The sequence below is a fragment of the Rhincodon typus genome, chromosome 1, assembly GCF_021869965.1.
Source record: "Rhincodon typus isolate 14 chromosome 1, sRhiTyp1.1, whole genome shotgun sequence".
NCBI classification, from domain to species: domain Eukaryota; kingdom Metazoa; phylum Chordata; class Chondrichthyes; order Orectolobiformes; family Rhincodontidae; genus Rhincodon; species Rhincodon typus.
This window is the reverse complement of record NC_063332.1, coordinates 121,624,339-121,638,173: the sequence shown is the minus strand read 5'-3', so window position 1 is coordinate 121,638,173 and position 13,835 is coordinate 121,624,339. Positions and strand designations below refer to the sequence as shown.

The following is a 13,835-nucleotide window of genomic DNA, read 5'->3' as shown; positions in this document are numbered from 1 at the left end:
CAATGTATTACTGAGATATTATCTCCAATCTGAAGAATAGGCTGTTGAATCTGTTTGGGTGGAGCCAAGAAACAGCAAGAGGCAACAAACACCGGTAGGTGCGGTTATAGACGAGCAAATAGTGGTAATGCAGGTCACAGTGTAAATCAGCATATCAGATGTGCACCTGACATAGAAAATGCAGCAATCATGGGTTACATCAACCTACATAGGCCATTAAATCCAGTCAGCACCAATGCTGTAGGAGAGCAACTCCCAGAACGTGTTTGAGATTCTGGATCAACATGTTAAAGAACCAACCAGGATTCAAGTTATTCCAGATTTTGTATTATTCATCAAGAAAGAGAAAATGAATATCTTGTTGAAAATGAACCTTTAGGGAACAGTGAGCATTGTAAAAGTTTTCCATCAAGTTTGAAATGTATGTAGTTCAATCTTAAACTAGGGTCTTAAATCTAATTAAATGCAATTACAAAGCTTGGAGGAGGATATTGGCATGTGGTGGACTGCAAAACTATATTAAAAGTTTTGACAGTAGATCAATAAATAGTTAACATTTTTAAAATGTTTGGTTTTCAAAAACACACGCATTCTTAAGCTCAACATACTGAGGGAAGAAAAGCAAGAGCACCATGATGGACAAATGAAGTTAAAAATAGTATTAGGTCAAAGGAGGCGGCTTATAAAGTTATCAGAAAAATAGCTGTTAGACTCTGGAGTGGGAGAATTTTATAATTCAGCAAAGGAGGAACAAGAAATTGATAAAGAAAAAGCAGAATAGCAAGATACACAAATGATTTTCATATACCTATAGAAGCGTTGACAAAGAAAAGTTTAACAAAGACAAATGGGAGCCCATTACAAAGCAGAAAATGGCAGAGAATGGTCTACTCTTGCTCCTTTGGCTTTTAGTCTCAAAGTAGAAGCAGACTGAATGTTTCCCTTGGTGAGAGGTCTATAAGTTAGGGACGGAGACACAGAATAAAAAGGAAAGTTATTGAGGACTGAGATAACGAGGAATCTCCTCACTCAAACTGTAGTGACTCTTTGGAATTGTTTATTCATAGGAGTTCAGTTACTAATTTCAAATAAATTGCTTCCTAGTTGCTAATGACATCAAGGGATATGGAGGTAGCATGGGATTTTGGCATTGGTGGGATTTTTGGTAGGTGGGATGGTGATAGGTGAGTGCATGTAGGCAGAGGTAGGGACTGGTGAGTGAGCTGGGAGGAGCGGATAGGTGGGAGAGAAGATGGACAGGTTGTGTCAGGTCAAGGAGGCGAGAATGAGAGGGAGGGTTGGTCATGGGATGAGGCCGGGGGTGGGGAGATTTTGAAATTGGTAAAATCCACATTTAGGTCATTGGGCTGTAGGCTCCCAAGGTGGAATATGAGCTGCTGATTCTCCAGTTTCCAGGTGTTGTCATTGTGACACTGGAGGCGGCCCGGGATGGATATGTCACCCAGGGAGTGGGAGGGGGAGTCGAAATGGTTCGCAATCGGAAAGTTTTGTTATTTGTCGCGAACAGAGCGCAGGTGCTCTACAAAGCAGTCTCTGAGCCTCCGTTTGGTCTCACTGATGTAGAGGAGGCTGCATCAGGAGCAGCGGATGCAATAGACTACATTGGCAGATGTGCAGGTGAATCTCTGTCTGATATGGAAGGTTTGATTGGTGCCTTGAATGGAGGTGAGGGGCAAGGTGCAGGGGCAGGTGTAGCACTTCCTGCGGTTGCAGGGAAAGGTGCAGAGGGTGGCGGGGCTCGTGGGGAGTGTGGAGCGGTTGAAGAAGTCGTAGAGAGAGGGGTCCCTACGAACTGCAGATAGGGGTGGGGAGGGAAATATATTTTTGGTCGTGGGGTCGGATTCTAGGCGGAAGTGGCAGAGAATGATACATTGGATACGGAGGTTAGTGGGGTGATATGAGAAAACAAGGGAGATTCTGTCTTTCTTTTTGTTGGGGGGAGGGGATGTGAGGGCAGAGGTGCGGAAACACAAGAGATGCGGTTGAGAACATTTTCGACCACCAAATGGGGAAGTTGCGGTCCTTGAAATAAGAGGACATCTGGGATATTCGGGAGTGGAATGCCCCATCTTAGGAGCATATGCAGCGGAGGCAGGGAGTAGGGGATCGCATTCTTGCAGGAAAGTGAGTGAGAGGAGGTGTAGTCTAGGTAGCTGTGGGAGTCGGAGGGCTTGAAATAGATGTCAGTTTCGAGACGGTCGCCAGAGATGCGGACAGAGAGGTCCAGGAAGGAGAGGGAGGTAGCAGAGATGGTCCAGGTGAATTTGAGGTTGGGGTGAAAGGTGTTGGTAAAGTTGATGAACTGTTCAAGCTCCTCGTGGGAGCACAGGCAGCGCCATACAGTCATCAATGTAGTGGAGGAAGAGATGGGGTTAATGCCAGTGTAGCAGCGGAAGAGGGACTGTTCAATGTATCCTACGAAGAGGCAGGCATAGCTTGGGCCCATGTGGGTGCACGTGGCCATCCCCTGAGTCTTTAGGAAGTGGGAGGAGTTGAAGAAGTTGTTAAGGGTAAGGACGAGTTCAATTAAGCAGATGAGGGTGTCAGTGGTGAAGGACTGGTTGGGCCTGCGGGACAGGAAAAGTGGAGGGCTTTTAGGCCATCCGCGTTGGGAATACAAGTGTGCAGGGACTGGATGTCCATAGTGAAGATGAGGTGTTGGGTGTCAGGGAATTGGAACTCTTGGAGGAGATGGAGGGTGTGGGTGGTGTCCCAGATGTAGGTAGGGAGTTCCTGGACCACGGGGGAGAAAACAGAGTCAAGATAAGTGGAGATAAGTTCAGTGGGGCAGGAGCAGGCAGAGACAATAGGTCAGCCAGGACAGTGAGGTTTGTGGATTTTGGGAAGGAGATAGAAACAGGTGGTGTGGGGTTGAGGAACAATGAGTTTGGAGGCTGTGGGTGGGAGGTCACCTGAGGTGATGAGGTTGTGAGTGGTTTGAATTGAACCATTTGAACTCCTCCTCCCACTCCCTGGGTGACATGTCCATCCTCGGCCTCCTCCAGTGTCACAATGCCACCCAAAAACTGGAGGAGCAGCACCTCATATTCCGCCTTGGAGCCTACAGCCCAATGGCCTAAATGTGGATTTTACCAGTTTCAAAATCTCTCCACTCCCGGCCTCATCCCAGCACTAACCCTCCCCCTCTCATCCCCACCTCCCTGACTTGACATAACCTGTCCATCTTCTCTCCCACCTATCCACTCCTGCCATCCTCACTGACCAATCCCCACCACTCCCAACCTGCATTTATCTATCACCATCCCACCTAGCTTTCCCAGCCCCATCCCTTCTCTATTTCTTTGAGCTCCCTTCCCACCACCCCCCAAAATTTCTGCCTGGCCTGCTGTGTTCCCACAGCTCCAAACTGTCAATTTTCTGGTCATTGAAATGGTCAGGTTCTACTCATCAGTCCATTAATAACAGCACACAATTGGCTGACCTTCAGCTGAAGTACACAGAATTCCAGCCCAGCAACAATTCTTGTAGAATGAACTAATTAGCAGTTTATTTGATCACACGCTCATCTTGAAGAGGGTTTCATCCTGCAACCTTGAATAATGCAAGTTTTCAATTTTTAGACAAATTAAGGATCATTTCTGCCTTCAAACTCTAACTCTCCATGTTCCATCTGGATTGTAGTATGTGGTACCGTTGGTGTTGGGCTATTAGTCAATTGTAACTTTCATAGCAGCCTCTGTCCCTTCCAGATTCCACATTTTCCAAAGATCTCTTGGACAGCTTCCATCTTCCATTAACTTCAGATCACAGGAAAAAACTTTATCCCACACCCTCACTGAATGCTGGACTACCATCTCATTTAGAATTCTTGCCATCACTAGATTCTTCCATATATATTATCTCCACCCCTCCATAAACCTTAACCCTTTCATGCTCCCACTGTAAAGTCTCTAAACCACTGATATACCTTTATAAAACCCATCCCTCTTCTTTACTCCATTACTGAAAGCTGTCTTTTCAGCTATTAGCATTCATCACTATCCTCCACAATTTTTCCCCATTTCTGTCTTCCATTTGAATAGTCCCCAAACTTATCTCTTCGGTCCAGGTTTAAATATCTCTCACAATATCCCTCCTGCTCAGTCTGGCACCAATTTTCTTCACATCTGAAGCATCTTGGGACTTTTTTGATGTTGGAGATGACAAATAAAAATGGGTGACTAGAATGTCATAATAAATGTAATAACCGTATTTCAGCTGATCACAGAACATTCTTGAAAACGTTCAACTGATTAGCAGCTGCAACTCTGACATAAACAGAGTTCTTACTGAATCCATGTCAACTACTGTAAGCTATGGATGATTCAGCACATTACTCTGATGATGAATGAAATGGATACAGTGACTGGTGGACAGTCTAATCAAACCATCAAGTTTGACGGTTGCACTAGATATAGTGTTTATTTTCAGTCCACTCAAGAGTATGTTATTTCAGCACTGAACAAGAATAAACACATTGAAAGAACTAGAATTGCTGGTCGGTGACAAGTGTTCAGGGTCCTCATTCTTCAATCAACTTTTCTATCCAATTTCACCACTTACTTTCCCCTTACTTTTTAGGTGTCATATTCACAGCAAGGTGCTGAATGTTTGCAAAAGTCTACTTGTTGGTATAACTTATATAGAAGCAGGAGGGCAACTTAAATATTGAACAAATTCTACTGACTGAGTTCTTTCAGTTCTTTGTATGAAACAAAATTCGGATTCATTCAATAAACTAGTTTGTCAATCGCTTTGTCTGTTCAATTTGGGTTTGACATGTTCATGATTTCACCCTGACCCTAGAGATCCAACATACACAAGAGGTCCAGTCACTACTTTAGATCGAAGTTAGTGTATAGATAAGCAAATTGTAATCTGTTCCAATGACTAAAACAAACGGAAGTTTTTGATATGCTTAAATAATCTCAAGCGATAACTTACCTTACTGCTAGCAGTTCCTGTCCCTTTATGGTTTTCTTCATTTTTCAACATGCGCATATAACGTTTGAGAGCCACTGAACAAGAAACAACACAGACAAATTGCCTTATATCTGACCCATCTGGCCACAAACACTGTAGCTGAGCAAAGTCCTGCTGCACCTGAGAATATAGAATAACCAGAAATTTACATGCTTATGAATATTATTGACATCCTATTCTTTATTTAAGATGTAACACAAGTTTCATTCTTAAAACACATTTCTGGATCCTGTACTTGTGAACTGATTTTGTTTTCTAATATTTAAAAGTTGTCAAAAAACTTAAAATTAGTCAGTACCTCTTCTGACAGGCTCTTGCGATTTTGGTCACTTCCAAGGAACAGCTTACTTGCATGATTTTGAGACAAAAACGACACAATAGTCCGGTGAACAGGTTCTATAGCTTTTTGGATCTAAAAATAGAGAAAAGGATTTAGTATACTTCACCTTGTTAACATTGTTTTGAATTGATGAAATGTGACAATGATAGCTTTTTAAAGGTAGGGATGAAATATTTCAACATCTTGTATTTATGTAAAACCCCAAAGTACTTCACAAAGAAATTATATGATTAACAGAGTTACACAAGGAGATCTGGGGACAAACGTTCACAAGTTTGATCAGAGGCAGGTTTTAAGATGCACGTTTAAAAAAGGAAACAAAGGTAGAGAGGTTTAAAGAAAGAATTCCAAATGAAGGCATGGTCACTGATGGTGCAGCACTTAATATTGGGCAAGTTGAAGAGGTCACATTAAGAGCATAATGAAGGCTGCAGGAAATTAGAGAAGTATGGACATGCAAACCCTCGATGGATTTGGAAACAAAGTGAGAATTTTAAAATTGAGATGTTGCTTAACTGGTAGGTAATGTAGGTCAGCAAGCACAAGGGAAATGCGCAAATAGGATGCTAGGACAAAGTTAGGACAAAAATGGGAGTGTTTCAAGTTTACACGAGGGTAAAATATGGGCGATCTGCCACAATTGCTCTGAAATGCTGAGTAGTCTAGACGAATAAAGTTGTGGATCAGGGTTTCAAATTCTGATGAACAAAATGTCATTGCTTATGGACAATATCAAAATAGGTAAACATGGTCATGGAATGGATATATGGTTGAAAGCTCATTTATGAGTAAATGCAACACCAAGGGTGCAAAAACCTGGGTCAGCATCAGACCACTGCCAGGAAGAGAGAAAGGCTGAGAAATAGATGATTTGTTACTGTTGCAAGAGGCAGTTTGGGATTGTTTCAGGGATGGAAACCTGACTGGAGCAATTCAAACACAGAATACAGGAAAAAGGGACATGAATTCTGGAAGTGACAGGCAATTAGGGATGGACCATAAATGTTCACATGCGAAAAAAAATTTTTAAAAATATTAACTCTGCCATATTGAGTGTAAAAACAGGGCAACAGTTTGCAAGGACAAAGATTCAGATATTGTGCTGCCTGCATAAGAGAACTGTTGACAATGGCAGCAAACATGAGGGTCAGGAAGCGAAGTTGTGAAGTTTGCTGGGCATTAGATTCAGGGCACAGATAGATCACATGGAAAAGTTGTAGTTGGAGTGTGTACATGGGGAAACAAAAATAACAAAATGCAAATTCAGGGAGTGAGGTGGTGTTGAGTGAGGGCCATTCAGGACATTTGGACCATTGGGCTCTGGAAAGAAAGGCAACTGATCATACAGCCTCAAATTTAGCAACAAGCTCCACGAGCTCCTTGCACTGAATAAAAATAAGCTGCACTGCCAATGAGATAATCTTAAACATTAAAAATGATCACCTTTCTGCATCTTGTAGCCACAGCTTTACTGTTAACACAGTATCCATAAAGTCTGCGAACATCGGAATGCATGCCAGAGGTCATTGCAACATTTATTTCACTTCCCAGCATGTGAAAAATGAATATCTTCAACAGGTAGCTGGACATCTCCCTAGTGCCAGCTAATGTGAATGCTTTGTCACTGACCATTATGAAATACGGGTACTTTTCTTGCACAAATTCTTGCCATTTTGAGGAAAAGCAGTTGACAAATTCTGTGTAAACTGGAACTTCTGTGTTGTTCTTCAGATGAAAAATTAATGCAGTTCGCAATGAAAGATGGTAGGAACTCCTAGCCCACATACACTCAGCATCCTACAAACAAAAAAGGCTAGATTTATACATCTTGCATGTCATAAGAATTAATGAACATACGTTTTCCATGTTTAAAGAGGACTGTCCATAACAAAGGTCAAATTTTAACCAAAGAATTATATTATTTCTTATTATCACACTTTTTCAAAAAAATCATAAACTTTCAGAATAAACAAACAATGCAAAAAAATAAATAACTTGTATCCATTCAGCACCTTTCATGTCCTTTAGCATCCCACTTTGCAGCTAAATAATTTTAAAGTCAAATGAAATAATTTTGAAATGTAACAACAACCGTCTCCAGCAAAAGAAAATCTAACCATCTCCTCTTGTCCATCTATGGAATTACTATTGTTGAATACCCAAAATATACGCGTCTTTGGATTACCACTGACCTGAAACTGAGCCAGACCATTCATACAAATACAGTGGTTAATACAACAGGTCAGATGTCAAATTGTGTGGCAAGTACCTCAACACCCAAGCCATACAAGGAATATGCTCCACTTGCCTGTATGAATGCAACTTAAAAAACACTTAAGAGGCTTGATACATCCCAGGACAAAACATCTGCTTGAAAATTACCCAATCTTCCACATTAACAATCATTCCCTTCACCATTGACAAGCTAGCAACAGTGTGTGGAATAAACAGGTGGCACTGTCACAACTCACCAAGGCTCCTTTAACAGCACCTTAAAATACATATCCTCTACCACATATAACGACAAGGCAGGCAGTCACACAGAGCCGCCATCAATTGCAAATTTACATTCAAGCCACATATCACCCTGACTTGGAGCATTATCAATGTTCTTTCACCATCACTTCTCAGCAGCACCGTGGATGTAACCACACCAGACGGACTACAGCAATTCAGGCCATCTTCAAGGGCAAATACTGATCTAGTTAACAATGCTTGTGTTCAATAAAAGAATGAGAAGAGTAGACAGGTAATTTAACAGCAAGATCCCATGAGGCAATACTGTTAGAATTATCCGGTAATTTATCTTTCTACCATTTTGTCCTCAGCTATATGAAGATACAAGTGCCTAATTCTTCCTTATTCCTATGAATGGAGATATTTCATTCCCCTAAAAAGTACAGGACAAATAACCCTAAATTCAGCACAGTTGGATGCAAATAAAACTTGAGAGGTTGCATTTCTGTTGCTCGGGAGATTATTATATATACACACCTCAGTGATATCACCAAACATAAAAAACAAATAGAATCTGAACACTATAATGTCAGAACTGAGAGAGGCTGGCGCCTATTCAGGATGCAAGCCTTGACACTCTGGTATGACTCTTGCCCACACAATCTGATTTGAAGGTAAGTCCTACTCAGAGATTTGAGCACACAATCCAAGCTCACATTTCACTGCAATACTGCCATGTCAGCTGAGACCATGAACAGAAATCTCTTAGGAGGAGATAATGTGACAGTAATGAGAGGACAAGGAGGGGAGTACTCACCAATGTCCTGGTCAACATTCATACTTAACAGAAAATCGCAGTATTGTTATCGCATTCAAATGAACATTACTTAGTGCTAACCTCTTGTATTTTTTCCTTTAATCTTGCACATTGTTTCTACACAAAATTTCATCCATTGTCCTCTCGAATGCCTCAATTCAACCTGCCCCCAACACATTTCCAGACAATGCATACCATACCGCACTACTTTGAGTTTTCTCTTTCATCACCTTTGCTTCCTTTGCAGGTCACTTTAAATCCTTGCCCTTGCATTCCTATTGTTTGAATAGGAACAGCTTCTCCTGACCTACTCTATCCAGCCCACTCATGATTTTGCAAACCTCTATCATATATCCGCTCAGCCTTTCCCTCTCCAAGGAGAGCAGTCCCAACTTCTTCAATCAATCCTCATAACTGAAATTTCTCATTCCTGGAAGCATTCTTGTAAATCACATCCCTACTCTCTCCAATGCATTCACTTTTCCAAAAACATGGCACCCAGGCCATACACAATACTCCAGTTGAAGTCTAACAAGTGTCTTGCATAAATTCAACATCACCTCCTTGCTCTTGCACTCTATGCCACTAATAATATCAAGACACCGTATGCTTTATTAACAGCCTCTCCATTTGCCCTGCCATCTTAAATGATCTGTGCACATATACACACCCTGGACCCTCTACTACTGCATCCCCGTTAGAATCGTACCCCAATTTTAATATTGTCTGTCAATGTTCTTCCTACCAAAGTGCATCATCACACACATCTCTATTTTGAAACTCATCTGCCACTCAAACATCCATAACAACTTGTCAATGCCTTTTTGGAGTTAAACACTGTCCTCCTCTCAGTTTACAATTTTTCCAAGTTTTCTATCATCTGCAAACTTTGAAACTGTCACCTGCAAACCAAGATCCAGTTTACTAGTATACACCAGGAAGAGCAAAGGACCCAATACCAACCTCTGCAGAACTCTGCAGCAAATCTTCTCGCACAAAAAAAATCTTTTGACCATTACGCTCATTCACGTGGCTACTGTCCATTTTATACTCTGACCCATAACTTTCCTCAAGTCTGTTGCTTCGCACTGTATCAAACACCTTCTGGAAATTAATGTGTATCAGATCAACAGCATTACCCTCACTGAGCCTGTTACCTCCTCCAAAACCTCCAGCGAGATAGTCAAATAGGACTTTCTCTTTAAAGAGGGTGATTCTTCCTAATCAACGCACTTTTTTTTCATGTGACTATTAGTTCTACCCCGAATAACTGCTTATATCAGCTTCCCTGTCATCAATGTTAAACTGACTGATGAATAATTGCTGGGATTACGCTGACAACCATGTTTGACAAAGGCCATAATTTTTGCAATTCTCCAATCTTCTGCCAACTCCCCAGAGTCGACAGCAGACTGAAAGATTACGGCCAGCAACCCACAATTTCTACCTTCACCTCCTTCAGAGACCTTTGAATCATATCACCCAATCCTGGTGCCTTGTTAACTTTATGTACCAACAATTTATCCAAGATTTCTTCCTTATTAATTCTGAACCCTTCTAATGAGCGAGTTTCTTCCTGTCACCATGGCCTAGGTATCAACCTGCTCTTTTGTAAAGATAGTTGCAAAGCATCAATTTAACAGCTCAGCCACACCCTGCCTGAAATCACCTCTGTCTCTGATTGGCCCTTCTCCTCCTATAACTCATATTTTACTATTTATATGCCTAAAGACAACTTTAGGATTCCACTTTATATTAGTCGTCAGTCTTTTCTCACAATTCCTCTTTGCCAATCTTATTTGCTTTTTCACCTCCCCTCTAACCCTTTGGTTTTCCTTGTGGCTTTCAATTGTATTTTCTGCCTTACATCTGTCATAAGCGTACTATTTTTAATCTAATGTCAATTTCTACCACCTTTTGTCAAACAAAGAACTCTAAATATTTATCCAACCTTTCCCATTTCAGGGAACCAAGCTTAACTGTAGCCAAACAATCTCTTTGAAAGTCGACCATTGTTCAGCTACTGATGTTCCCACCAACATCCTGTTCTAATCAACCTGCTCTTGCCCTATGAAGTCAGATCTCTCCCAGTTGATTCCTATCTCTCTGGATCATTGTACATCATTCTTCACCATCATCCTGAACCTTATGATACAATGACAACTGTCTCCTGAATATTTGATTTATTTGATTCACTTGGCAAACATCATTTCCAAGCACAGGTCCAATAATGTGTCCTCTCTCATTGGACTGGACACATACTGCTGTAGGAAACAACCCTGTACACATTCTAGGAACCTGCCCTCAGTTGCCCCTTACACTACCAGTAACTAATCTATAATTGGGTAACTGAAATCTTCCATTATAACTAAATTCACCACAGTCCTCCTGGACCACATGGCAGTTCTCAGAGAGAGACAACTGGTGGTGGTTTAACCTGAGTGTCATGATGCTTCAGGTGAGGGGAGAGGTTGAGAAGGAGAGTCCATTAACCTCAGCCTGCGTGGGGACTAAACCTACACCATTAGCATACTCTACATTGCAAACCAGCCATCCAGCCAGCTGAGCTAACTGACCTCTATATTGTTGGCATTTCTTTAACTTCCCTGCAGGTCAGCTCCGACATCCTTTCCATTAGTTGGTGGTCGCTTTGTTAGGTTAAACAGAGTTAAAACTGAAGTGTGCAAGCTTCTAAGTCACTCAACTGTTGAAAGTTTGATTTGTACATTTACAAGTATTTTTCAAGACAAAGTTGCAGGCTTGAACAAGTCAGCAACTTTACATTAGAAACTTAATTTGCTTGATTAGGAAAAAAGACAGATGCCTTAAACAATTTGTACAATAGCTGTGATGGCATGAGTAACTCTTTGTTGCTTGTTTTTCAGTGTACTATTAAATAGGCAAACTTATTGCATAAGCACATTTATAGGTGTCAAAATTTCTCATGCCAACATGCTGACATCTATATCAAAACCAAGCTTAGTACCCTCTTATAGTGATGAACCATGAATGTGCAGGGACTCTGGGAGGGTGCCTGACTTGAACACAGTCAGTTGAAACTGACACTGCAGATGTATTTCTGGTCATTACCTGCACCACGTTCCAAAAATATCTTGCACTGCAGCCTCTACAGACATGCAGGCTGTGCCTGGTCCAGAGTAATGAGGAGCCTTAACCTAATAAGTTACTTTTCCCAACATGACAATTCAAATAAGCAGATGAAGGTTCCACTAAGTTAAGGAACTGCAAAATTTTTGCAATCAGCGAGGTGGACAGATTCAGCAGAACATTGGAGGAAGACATATGGTACTTTGGCCTTAAAGTATTAACCCACTTTTTCATAAGTGAGGAAAATGGTAGCGAAGGAATGTTATGTTCAACAAATCATTGCCAATTAGGAAGCATGGACTTAAAACACTTCTGAATTGTATAATAAGTGCGAAGGCAATCATTTTGGCCAGAGGAATAGAAAGGCAACTTATAATCTAAATGGAGAGAAACTTCAGAGCACTTCCATGTAGAGGGACATGGGTGTCTTGACGCATGAATCACAGAAAACTGGTATGCAGGTAATAAGGAAGTCAAATATAATTTTGACCTTTATTGCTAAAGGAATAGGATATAAAAATAGGTAAATGTTGATGCAACAGTACAAGGCATTACCCATTCTGGACCCCTTAACTAAGGAGGGATGCAGTTGTATCAGGGACAGTTCAGAGGAGGTTCACTAGAATGACTCCAAAGATGAGAGGTTTGTGTTATGAAGTGATTGAGCAGTTTAGGTCTATCCCTCTCTGGAGTTCAGCAGAACAAGTAGAGATCTAATTGAGGTAAAAGATGCTAATGGGGACTGACAAAGTAGACATACAGAGGGCGTTTCCCCATGCGGGGCAATGTAGAATGAGGGGTCATAGTTTTGAGAAAAGGGTAGCAGATTTAAAACAGAGATGAGGATAAATTACTTCACTCAAAGGGTTGTTAATCTGTGGAATTCATTACCCCAGAGTGCAGTTAGTGCTAGACAAAGAGTAAATTTAAGGAGACAGATAAATTTTTAATTAATAATAGGTTGAAAGTTTATGGGAGAGTGGGCAGAAAAGTGGAGTTGAGGCTAAAATGAGATCAGCCATGATCATATCGAGGAGCTGAATGGCCCACTCCTGCCGCTGCAGAGTGAAATGGTTGGCTGGCTAGTTTCCACATGCAAAGAAAATGAACACACTTCTCCGTGATCTGCAAAGGAATGTCTTTCTTCCTTTGCCGTAATATTATCACCTGGGCTTCACTGTGTCATCTTAGTGGTGAGATTTACCACCTGAAAAGCAGAAAACTAATTTCATAAAAAGGTAATTTTTGATCATATAAATTATGCTAATAGCTCAAACAACCTCAAAACAAAAGTTTCAGTCATCAGAAATGATAGACCAACAAAGCATAACATGATCTGGGATTGATAAGCACCCCAAAACCTCGAGTTAGAAATATAACATTACAAAGTAAGGAATTCAAGGAAATGAAGAAACCACTGGGACAAATGGACAAAGATGGGGTGCTCAATGACACTTCAGTATAGTACCAATGAAACACCTTGGAAGGAATAATGTGGAATACACAGGATAAATTATATTCTAAAACAAAGCAACCTACGCAGGCTAACCAAATGTGACTCAAAATGAATCAAATGTAAATTGAAAAAGAAAGAAAATCTCAAAATCATGAAAGCTAGAGGGAAACATTTCCATAAATCCCTTGAAAATGCAGAAACATGCTCATAGAGTGAGCAAATTGGGCAGATAACCTCAGGGTAAAAAAACAAATTATTAGCACCGTCTAAAAATAATTACAAAGATCCACCAAGTATCAAAATGGTAAGGAAGTAGTGAAATAGCGAGAACTACAAAAATGTCAAACAAGGTCAAACAGAAAATAATGAATTGTTTCCAGGAACCATTCACGAGGATAACATGGGCTAAGTCTCCGCAAATGGGTTAAACCAAGTAAAACAGAAGGAATACAATATTATAATGCAAGATCAAAAGTGATTTCACACAGATAGCTTCCCTTGTTTCACCAATTATGAGAAAGCTAGTTGTTCATTTCAGAGTGCTGAGATGTTAAACCAAGTTTGATATCCTATGAATAGAACAGGCACGACTATCCAGACAGGTGCCCAAATCTAAAATGGCTGTAAACAAAGTGAGATAACAAGGCGTAGAG

General features: G+C 40.9%; 1 protein-coding gene across 1 annotated transcript in view; it reads right to left on the bottom strand.

Annotated features, from left to right (window-relative positions):
- LOC109912117 (probable ATP-dependent RNA helicase DDX60) overlaps positions 1-13,835 on the bottom strand; it is a 99,144-nt gene that overhangs the window by 75,772 nt on the left and 9,537 nt on the right. Inside the window, exons 4-6 of the mRNA XM_048616101.1 lie at positions 6,788-7,141; positions 5,303-5,416; positions 4,966-5,124 (exon numbers count right to left, since the gene is read on the bottom strand). Coding sequence (XP_048472058.1) covers positions 4,966-5,124; positions 5,303-5,416; positions 6,788-7,141 — 627 coding nt within the window. The remainder of the gene's footprint in view (positions 1-4,965; positions 5,125-5,302; positions 5,417-6,787; positions 7,142-13,835) is intronic.